Here is an 11,810-nt window from a genome sequence, read left to right as displayed (position 1 = left end):
TAGCCCGGCAGAGATTAAGATGGTTACATGTAGGTATAGAATGACCCAATAAAAGGAGCAACTATATACCTTGATAAAGGAATCTGACACGCGTCATCATAAAATACACAGTTTTATTCAAATCGTCCAGGAAATATGTTAGTAGACTCGCGTAAGGCTCGCTAACTAGCAATTTCCTGAACTCGTTGAAAAAATATACGTGCAATATATTAAGACTCGTTACATATCCTCCACATAACAACAGACAAATCTCGCATGTTTTCCAAACGTTTAAAACCGGGGTTTGCATTATTTTGAAGGACGTGGAACAATTTAAAGCGTGTGAACTGCAAATAGGTACGTTATAACTAGTGACAAGAACCCTTATGTGGTCCATGCACTCTCCATATTCATAAATGCCATATCCCCCGGCGGGGGGGGGGGGGTCCCCCGGAATTCCGACCAACTTGCTTAAGGTTGACAGTGGAAAGCATCCATAATATTATGAGTGTGAAATTCCATGAAGGTCCATGGTGACTAATTCCAGTGTATTTATGTATTTATTCTTCTTTGTAAATGTTGATATTGCGCAAAATTTCGCCGCGTAAAAATCCCCTGGTGTAATATCAAAATCACCTGGAATTCAGACCAAAATCCACTGGGAAGGCTCTCAGAAACATGGCATATGATATTTAAGATATTCAATGCTACTTCAGACTGATATTTTGTTTAATTCTGAGTAATGCACATAATTTAAAGTCGTTATTGTTTGAATTCAGTTCAATACATGCAATCAGACAGAAATAAAAATCATGAATATCTCGGAGATAAAATATTTTCTGTTGGACTAGAACTGTGCTTACTTACGGCCTGATGCAACATGGATTCCGGTATTAAAATAACTGCTATTAACTTCAAAGAGAGTGAATTTGCTTAGGGTAAACGCGACACGTATACCTACCTTTGTATTGTTTAAATCAATTAGTTTTAAACTGAATTTAAAGAAAATGATAGATTGTCATAAACATGGAATGCTAGAAATGGGATTTCTTTCCAATCTGAAGTGCTGCCTATGAGGCTATGTACATAAAATGAAATGAATTAGTAGTGTATAACCAATATAATGATCGGATACTCCCGGTACACCTTTACGCTCTTTTAATCCTCGAGAAAAAATACCGTAATTATGAACAATTAATGTAAGAGGTAGTATTTATTTACACCGAGTATTGAAATCTAAGCCAATGAAATTGTGTGTTTTCATTTCTCTATTTCGTAGCAAAACCCGTGTATGCCTTCAGCGTAAATCTTGCGATTGCATTACTATGAGTTTTCTCCCCTACCGCATTAATATTCACGAAAACGTTGATTTTCACACGGTACTAATGTAGTGAAAACGAAATAGAGAATCGGGACTGCCGACGAAGTGGACTGAATAGATGTAGATGCATTTGAGATATCTAGTTTTAGAGCTAGATAGACGATGGTCAAGTGGTATACAAAGGTGTCCATCTCCATTGGTCTTAAATAATATTTTGGGTTCGTCTGGTCTCAAATAAAGGGCATCGGTACTGGGCATCATTGCATTGGACACCGACTCGACAATGATTCATGCCATCTTACTGCCGTATCGAGCTAAATGAACCTTATATAAGTCATTCCAAACATTGGATTAAATAAAAGCACTGCATGTCAATTAAATTTAACTTATTAACAAAATACCATGAAACAGACATAAAACGGAATTGCATATATCTTAATATAACACTCCAATGCATAACAAGAAATGGATAAACAATATAAACGCAAAATGGGAAAATTGATATAGTTAACATCAATTCCTTTCATTTGAAGCCATCTTTGAGCAAAAAAGGTACACATTTCATTCTTTATCATTTTAAAGTAATACAAAAAGACTTGCTTTATAAGTATAAGCTATTCCAAGTCACAGAATTTCAAATCATAAAAGCGTATGTAAACGTTTTTCGAAAAAGGCAGGGTGCAGCAGAAAAGTAACATGGTGCTGAGGAAAAATGACATACTGTATCTGGCTAAGAGGAACTTTAACAAATATCCGACAAAAATGTTAAAATGGTATTTAATAAAAGTTAAACTATGTTTTAACTTCTAAAAATATATGTATTTATAGGCGTTAATAGTATATGTTTTAATCAGAACTAAGGATATTAAGATTATGATAGCATTTTAGTGTACGAAGACAGAACAGTGCACATGCTGCTTTCCATGAGGACAGAGAGGTGCTACCAATGTAGGACAGGGATTCAATATGCAACTAAAGTTAATCTTAGGGTAATGCATCTTTGACTTCATTCACTCTATTGGTCAGTGACTATAAACAAGTAATCCGATTAGCTACATCGTTCTTAGATCCAATTAAGAACTATACTGAATACAAGCCAAGGGTACAGCATCCTTCCATAAGGTAAAACCCTACCTTTTACACACTTAAAATATTTAAAAAATCAAATTCAGTAACATTTACGGCTCATTTTAAGCTCAGGTAAAACAACAAACTATATTTGTGGTGAAACCCCACTTAAGCATCTTCAATCATGAAAAGATTTTTACATTATTTTTTTATATCAAAACTATCAAGAAACAGTGTTGCGGTTATGTTAATTTTAAGATTTATTATAACCACAAAATAGTTAACTGCATTGCAAATGCAAACAAATGTTTGATTGCACCTGCACAATGTAAATTACTTTCATCATAAATATAAAATCCGAGTAATATAAATATTTAAACGCTTTTGATTTAGTTCGACTAGAAACTAGGGAATAAGATTGTTTCATATTTGTTTCTTTTCACTTTATAATACAAATATAACTTTTCACACAAAGAATTAAGGGTGTATTTTTCACAGAAGGTTTGGCATAAAAAGCAGTATTTTGTATTAATTTCGCAATTACGGCTAGGTTATTTAAGCTTTTATCTTTTAAATGTAAGCACTTTGTTGAAGTCATTTGGCTCTTCTGGAAGATTTCTTCTGCCCAATGGTCACCTGTGGAAAGGTAACGTGAAGGTGAAAGAACAAATACATGTGTGATCTATTCAATAATTTATCAATGTTATGTTTTGAAAAATATCTAAACCTTGAAAGAACATTTGATTTTGACAACTCAAAAATGTAAACATAGTATTATATATTTTTATGTCCTTAATGATATGTGAATGTACATTGAAAGCAAATTAATTTCTACTATTATATGAAACCAAGGTGCGTGCTTAGTAAAAAAACGCACCCTGGGGTCATATTCCATAAACAACTTGTATCAATCTTAAATTTAAGAGTGAAATCTAAGCTTTTTGATTGCACTGTAACATAAATTGACCAATCAACTGAATGGAATCACTGAGGCATGTCTAAGGATAAGGATAAGAACTATATTGAATACCACCCCAGGACATGTAATTTAAAGTATTATTGTATCTATTATTACTGTCGCAGGTGAATAACTATTGTAATGCTTCGCGCACGTTTACATTAATGTACCGAGGATTGACCAACGATGGATATAGGTAGTGGACGGACCGTGTTAGCATGCATCCATGAATAGGACAACATCTAACTAAAACAGGTTTATTGGTATTCATAAATACCTGAACTGGATACCCCTTGAATAAGGGATGGCTAAGTCATAACTGATAAGAAGTACAAACAAATACAACAACAAATAATTCCAACTTCAAAACATGTGACCATACACACGATGAAGCCATTAAATGCAATCGAAGGCGTGTTTTATTTATATTGATAAACAGTTTTAATAAGAGATTAAGTCGTAGATAACTATTCGATGTCTATAATTGGATATCAAGCAACATATTATTGCATAAAGCAATCTTAAAATATTTTTATTTACTTTTAAACTTATTTACAAATGTTCATGTCTTTCTTTTTTATTAAGTAGCTTATATGTACACGGCACACTTCACCTATTCAATTGCAGTGTTACATGAAATGGACGCTATTCTTTTTTGGCCTGATGTTTATAGTGCAACCTACATTAAAAAAAATATTGAACCGTTCAAACGTTATTTATCTATATAATAACCTGACATATATTAATATAATATTAAAATTGTCGATTAAACTATGATTACCAATTTACTATTACTATTCATTATTACAATCAAGTCTTTATTATGACATCATTGGTTAACATTAATACAGTATAATATTCTGCTAGAACTAAACCCCGGCCGACGTAACTCTGTACAATACATTTGTTCATTAAGGGTTTTAGTTGTTTAAAGGTGCACTCTTACTCCCAAATAAGATTTACCACAATCAATAATATTGTTTTAATATTCCAAAAAGGATGAATAAATGTCGAAAACAATGGTTCTTATGAAGGATACCGAGTTGAGTTTGAAAGAAATGAGCATAAAACACAGTATTTCTACCTTATAATACTATATTAGACCACAGTCAATCGGGTAGCATTCACCTATCATTTAATAATATTTTTGCGCTTTCTGCTATTAAATACACGGTTACAAACTTGTTATCAATAATGAATATTTTCCATAAATGTCACACACACACACATATATATACAACCCCTCTGAAACAAATGTTTGAATTTGTTCCCTGAATAATAAAATCGTTTAGATATTAAAGTTTAAGAGATCAATAGTGTATGTATAATTTTAATTACTAGTTGTCCATAAATAATCAAATCTTTGAACTGGTAACAACACGGAAACAAAAATAAATATTTATTTTGTATTTAATTTAAAATAATTAAATATTAAGGTCATTAATACAGCATATCTTTACTCCGGTGAACAATTTAACAATAACACTATAATTAAAATCAACTTTCACCGCAGATAAAATTGACAGTATTCAAAACATACACACGTACAATTAAAAGGGGTAAAATATTTATTGTCAAAGACTTTACACGAATTAAGCTTTGATATTTTTACAAACATGTTTGAAACCACTTCACTATTCACCAGCATACCAGCCTGAAAGCAAATCTCACAGATGTATAATATGTTCGTGATGACAAATATTTCCCCATATTTCACATCCATTCACTCATCTGCAGTAACCCTGTTGGTGATATCATCTTCCGAGTCTGTGTCTACCATAAGCCGTGAAACGAATATGTACGCTCTGGAACCAAAAACAAACAGCAATTTGGTACATAATTATGATCTCAAGTCAAAGCATTTTGTTAATTTATGTATGAGCCATGTCCAGGGAAAATTGGATTCAGATTGTAAGGATTGAGCGTCTGAATTGTATTTGAAAACTGTGCTAGATCTGCTGCACTCTCAAAGATTTACCGTTTTTACAAAAAAAAAAAAAATTTTGTCTTGGAATGAGCAACTTTTTGCGTAATTATCTGCAAACCAGTAATAAAAGACTGCTGCCAAAAGATCAGATGGCAGATTTTCATATTTCCGTTCGAATATTAATGTTTTATGGCTAAACGGGTAACTAGCGGTTTAAGAAAAATGCACAAAACTTTAAATTTTGAACTTAAATGTAAACATCTGCGGTCTATTTTGTCAGCCTTATTATATGACTGGTTTACATGTATTTTCGCATAAACATCCAAGACAAAATATAAAAAAGTTGTCTAAACGTTCAATCTGGAAGAGTGCAGCTTTAAACTTCGGTGCATTTAATAAGCAAAACTGTCATTTATTTCTTCATAGACATAATGGTTATGTACGCGAATAATAAAATATTTAAAATAAACAAAACGCTTCTTTTATACATCTCTAATCCCCCGTCCAAATTCTTATCTTGCGTTTGATATGTATAAAAATATAAAAGTCAATTTATTTCCACAAGATACAAAATTCCCTGATGCGTCTCATAAATATATTATATGAACTACACTACACTAATTCTGTCATTTCTATTTAAATACAAATACGCAGTAATTTTGAAACACAGTGTAAGCATCTACATCAATTTAAACTTACATGACCATTTTCACGTGAAATATTATTTGACACAAATAAAACAATATAAAAAACTACAGGGAAAAGCCAAGTTATATTTTTCATATAAACCCTGTTTATGGTCACAATGTATGACCCAAACGTTAATGAATGAGACATGCACACGTACAAAAACATAGACGTACAAGCACACCAAACAGACTTCACACGTCGAATTAAAATAGCTTTATCTAGAAATGATGCTTTTTGTATATTTGCTTCTTTTGATTTTTGTGGGAACATCCCAAAATGTACAAATAACCTGTTATTCTGGTAGTCACATTTCAAAAACAAATTTGTAACAAATGCAAAAATTTACATACTGAATGACTATTTACAAATCAAATAAAGACTATTTGTATTTCTATACATTTCCTGTTTAATTTCACTAACATAACAACGATTACTATATTGAAGGTCAAGGCAGCCATGATCTCGGAAACAAATTTTTGGTCATCAGCGCTAATGAGATGCCATATCCATACCAAACGTAATATCATGGACAATAACTCCTAAATATTATTGGTTGTATTCCACTTAAACAAATAGGTCAAATGGTCAAAGCAGCAATTATCTCTAGCACAAAACGAATCATTAGGGTCAAAACCGCTTATAAATTGCTGTACCTATAACAACACACTAACATCACACACAAAGACTATAACTATAACTTCCACCGGATGCTACTTACACGAGAAAGATAACTCCTATCAGGGAAAAGGCAGCCATTATCTCGAACACAAAACCATTCATAATCGTTAATGTGGCTGAGTAGATGTCGTTGCTACTCACTATTCCGATCAAAGTGCATACTGTATCTAATGCCCCGATACTGGCAAACAATGCACCTGCAAATGAAAACAGTTGTAATTCGTAACTGTATTCAGTATTAATCTCGCCTCGTCGAGGCCAGCAGGCAGGCGCGGAGTTCGAGGCCAGCAGGCAGGCGCGGGGTTCGAGGTCAGCAGGCAGGCGCGGGGTTCGAGGTCAGCAGGTATGCTCGGGATAATTTTGAACGGCCGCCACTCACGAACCCGCAGTGTGATCGCGACTATCCATGTACCGTTGGAAATATGTATTGTTGAGAACCGTTCATTGGTGTCGCGTTTGACCAGGTACCTCGGGTTCCAGGCTCGAGATTAAGCTAGTTTCAGAATTGGTGAAATAACTCATCAATGTTCGAATGTGTCCTTGTTGACAATACCAGTAGAGAGTCGTTTTGAATAGCTAACTAAGGAAGACATAGAAAGGATTAAGCGATGGTAACTTACAAATACAATATTAAAATATGAAAGAACGAAAGTCATGCATGCTAACGTTTTCGTACAATTAACCCATGCATGTCCACAAGAAAACACGATTATCATACTTATTAGGAAATGAACATTAGTTCCGTGTGATTTTTCCTCCTGGTTACACAATTGCATTTATTCAGTTAACATCTGGAAGTTAATGCATAGCATGAAATAAGTAAAGTAAATGCATAACATGAAATAGGTATATTTAATGCATTACATGGAATAACTATAATTAATTCAATACATGAAATAAGTATACTAAATGCATAACATGAAATATGTATCCTTTAAGTTAATGCATTACATAAAATAGCATACTTAATGCCTAACATGAAATAAGTATAATTAATGCATTACATGAAATAAGTAAACTTAATACATAACATGAAATAAGTATACTTAATGCATTACCTAAAATAAGTATACTTAATGCATTACATGAAATAAGTATACTTAATGCAATAAATGAAATAGGTATACTTACTGCATTACATGAAATATGTTTACTTAATGCATTACATAAAATTAGTATACTTAATACATTACATGAAATAAGTACACTTAATGCATTGCGTGAAAAATGTAGATTTAATGCCTTACGTGAAATATTTTATAATATTCCATGTACCTTGTTTGTCAGCAGGCGTCAAAGACGACATCAGACTGCGAATCATCAGGATAGGAAGTCCGGAAGTGGCACTAATAACGGGGACTGAAATGTTCAAGGTGAATACTGTTTACTCTATAAAGAGTTTATATGGTTGAATACCGTTTTAGTGTTTGTACGTTTGTATATGTACTAATAGCATTTGTCTATACATACACTGACAATAATACAATTGTAACTATTGAGATTTAACGATGGAAGCTGTTTCCAAAGGCCTTCTATATACTGTTTAGAGGCGCACTGCCTAACGTGCGTTATTAAAGATTCACACTGCCTTACACTTTATAGAAGTACATTGCCAAACAGAGACTGTTAAGAGGAAAAAAGGCCGTGTATACACTGTTTAACGGTAAACGACCTTGTAGACAATTTTTGAGGCACAAGACCTGACACACTTGGTTAAAGGCACAAGGCCATATAGTCACCGTTTAAGTATACATGGTCTTGGGGACACTGATGTTTGATTCAATATATTTGTGTGAGGCAAAAAAGGTACAAAAGGGCTGTAGTCGACAGGGGCATATATATTTATGGACAGTAATTAAAGCCAGAGTAATGGGGTTTTATATACATACGCGTATTGTCTGTGACAAAACAAAGTTTCTTTTGAATATCGGAACGATTATAATTGTTTTCTGATCTCAGTATTGTATATTTTGCTTATTCGATATATAATACCGTAAACAAAGGCGAAATATGCAAAAAGCAAAATTCAAGACACACCAGAAACAAGCAATACTTAAATAGTATATTTAGTGTACAGAGCTCTTGCATTAAGACATCTAACAAAAGATTATCCTTTAGAAATAAATTAAATATTTTTTATTGAATGCGTATCGCAACGGATTTTTTTAACATATTTAGTTTTATTATTTACAAATCGATGACTGTAAAATATATCAATGTTAAATACTATACTTGCTTGCTACTGCATGAGACGCGGCATTACCGCAACAAAGATATCGGTTGAGTAGTTTTCATTTAATGCGTTTATCAACGGACAAATAAAAGTAACATGTTTACTCGTTGTTTCATTGTACCAGATAATGATGTTATATATAAAATATAGCCGGTAGGCGTACAGTGCTGTATATTTAATAACCACATAAACAATGATCCCTTTATGGTATTTAAATGCGGCAGGGAATATGTTCGCTAAACTGTCACCACAACCGCATTTGTATAAGGATGCATGCTAAAATGCAGTTTAACTATTAAATCCTATATGCTGTACAAAGGATATTGCAAACAGTTAAGTTACTAAAATAGCATACAAACGCATTTGTTTAAAGCGTGTGGTTATCAAAATAGCCAGCACCGAACAAACGTACAGTAAATCTAGCGCTTAATGTCCGTTATGCTGAGAAGGAGTTGATCAAGGATGAACTATTTCCTTTAATTCAGCTGGTTTTTTTTTGTGAAACATTGTTCTGTCATGAAGATGAAGCTGTGGGATGTCCAACTAATGTTCGGACGGGCTGTCTGAACTGGGCTTGCCCACACTATTGATTGTGTCCGCTATTTTTTTTTCAGACATAAGACAATATTTACCAAGCATATTAGGTCAGAGCAAACTTTAGATGAATCTGTACTTTGTATCGTAAAACCTATCTCATCCGATAGTTCGTTGAAACACAAAAATATTCACTGGTTATTTGCACAAAAAAATCTTTGTCATTCAAGTACTGCTTTACTTCAATGAAATTCTTCAAACCTTAAAAACCACAGCCATAACACATAAAGCTTACGTTCTTTCTATTGCCATGGGTGATTAAGATTATAACATGATGAATCCGTCGACCCAAAGGCAATGCTTCGACTTTTCTTCATAAAAACCAACAACAAAACAGACAAACTTAAACGAGAATGTTACAGGACTCACCTAACCAGATGATGGACTGTTTTGCAAAACCCTCCACAACATACGAGGCAATCCCGATGATTGTTCCAAGCGTGGCAATAATGTCATCTGTCATACATCTAAATAAACGAAAACATATTGTACAGCACATATTTCATTTGACCCGTGTATGATAAAAACATTTTAAAGTATATGAATGATTTAAAAAACGAAAGATGTACTTTTCTTTGATTGTCTATCTTAAACTTTAAATAATAAGAAATAAATACTCTAACCAACTGTACTAGTATGAACAATTGCCTAAGTATTAATATAAACGATAAATGTTGTGGTATCTGACCGGAAAAAAATGCAGATATTCGTTAAGTTTCTGCATGGTAGAATGCAAAAAACTCTTCTCAAAGAACGTTTAATACTTTTGTAAAAGGTATGTGCCAGCAACTCCAAACACAGACGCTGTAGAGATTTTCAGGGCAGCAAACCAACCAATCTTCTTGGAAGACCAACAAAATGGCTGCCCCATCTGGTACAAAATCTCCATTCCTCCTCGATTAAAGTACGGGATGGTCAGAAACAGGAAGCTAAGGACTAGTAAGATATACTTCATTCGTTTCACTCTGGAATCGTTTGTGAAATAAATCTTAAAGGCTTCTAGAATGCTAAGCATTGCACGTTTTACTCTTGTTGAAGCTGTCAAATGTACTGTTTGTGACCCTCTGCGTTGCTGAATGTCATTAGTTTCAGGGACGAAAAATAGAACAATCAGAATCGCAATTATAAGTAAGCATGTTGCCGTCAATGAAGGCCAAAAGAATCCCGCTGCTTCAATAAAATAACCAGTAATCATGGACGCTGATGTTACGGTAATTCCTACTAATAGTTCCATGGAAACAATTGCGAGTGTTCTGGATTTGTCGGGTGCAGTAATATCACAAGTATAAGAATATATCATTGCAAGAAAAGCAATATACGATCCTGTTAGACTGTCGAGAGCTTTACCGATTATTATAAAGTATAAGCTCAGATTAAAGTATGATACCACCGAAAAAGTTCCATTGCTTACGATTGCGCCAAATAGTGTCAAGTAAAAGCCAAACTTTCGTCCAAGTATGTCCGACAATGACACCCAAATTATATTTCCTACAATCGCAGGCACAAGTAAAGCGATAGCGTAATATATATCGTCCATTTTGCAGTGGCTCTTTGGATTTTCAAGTATATCTGGTATTTTGGATCCGAATGGTTGACATTCGCACATGCGTTGTAAGTTGTGTTTAAACTGGATGGGTCGTGTCTTGTGTACTTTTCTTTAAAAATGTGTCGCGTATACTGAGGCAACAGAAACATATACATGCATCCTCCTAGGAAATAACAAAATATAACAGGTAAAAGCATACATCGACGCAGGGTAAAGCCTAACTTTGTATCATTTTGAACGTCCGTTAAAGTTTCACCCCCATTCTCTACAAGAAGTCGTGTTGTTTCATTCTCTGAACTAAGTAAATCACCATTTATTTCTACAGCCATGTTTGTATTGGCTAAGAAATAATAATACAATCTAACGTTTATTTCGCACAATTCCGAAATCTGCTTATTCTTGTGTTGATTTTATCCAAATGGTGTAAGTGGTGTCTTTATACTGTGTATCTATACAGTTCATTTACCATTTGCTATTTGTTCAAATAAGTGTTTGATATTCAAGATAGGCACCAGCGTTAACTTCATACCCTTATAGTAGTGTTCATTTGTAATTGTACTTTGTATTACAATCCAGCTCCAAGAATATCCTTTTTAATTCGACTTAAATCTTTTCTTCTTCCGGTCCATGCGAGCTGTCACAATTGGTGACCCGATTCAAACACTAGGCCTGTACTCTCCTTGTAAATAATGCACCTGGTTAAATGTATTAGCACATAGGAAAGTAGATGCAGCATTTACGCGTTCATTAGAAAAATCATACAGCACTAGTATCATCCAGTCATTGAATAAAACGTAATATGTCTAAAGAAAACAA

At 33.6% G+C, this 11,810-nt stretch overlaps 1 protein-coding gene across 1 annotated transcript; it reads right to left on the bottom strand.

The window, feature by feature from the left end:
- Nucleotides 1–4,880: 4,880 nt before the first annotated feature.
- On the bottom strand, nucleotides 4,881–11,054 carry LOC128222365 (solute carrier family 46 member 3-like). The gene is made up of 5 exons (XM_052931341.1): nucleotides 10,213–11,054; nucleotides 9,818–9,915; nucleotides 7,897–7,980; nucleotides 6,662–6,818; nucleotides 4,881–5,131 (listed from the first exon to the last, which is right to left on the bottom strand). The coding sequence occupies exons 1-5, from the start codon at nucleotides 11,052–11,054 to the stop codon at nucleotides 5,050–5,052; spliced, it is 1,263 nt and encodes a 420-aa protein (XP_052787301.1). The 3' UTR covers nucleotides 4,881–5,049.
- Nucleotides 11,055–11,810: the final 756 nt, after the last annotated feature.

Source organism: Mya arenaria, chromosome 16, assembly GCF_026914265.1.
Source record: "Mya arenaria isolate MELC-2E11 chromosome 16, ASM2691426v1".
Taxonomy (NCBI): domain Eukaryota; kingdom Metazoa; phylum Mollusca; class Bivalvia; order Myida; family Myidae; genus Mya; species Mya arenaria.
The sequence above is the reverse complement of the archived record's forward strand: the minus strand, read 5'-3'. Positions and strand labels throughout refer to the sequence as shown.

What these genes read in the sequence shown, in the direction of transcription:
- LOC128222365 (XM_052931341.1), bottom strand. Translation starts at nt 11,054, where the DNA reads ATGTGCGAATGTCAACCATTCGGATCCAAAATACCAGATATACTTGAA. An exon ending in GACGCCTGCTGACAAACAAG is followed by an intron (nt 6,819 to 7,896) that starts GTACATGGAATA and finishes TTTCATTTGCAG; the next exon opens with GTGCATTGTTTGCCAGTATC. An exon ending in ATAGGAGTTATCTTTCTCGT is followed by an intron (nt 5,132 to 6,661) that starts GTAAGTAGCATC and finishes TTTTGGTTCCAG; the next exon opens with AGCGTACATATTCGTTTCAC.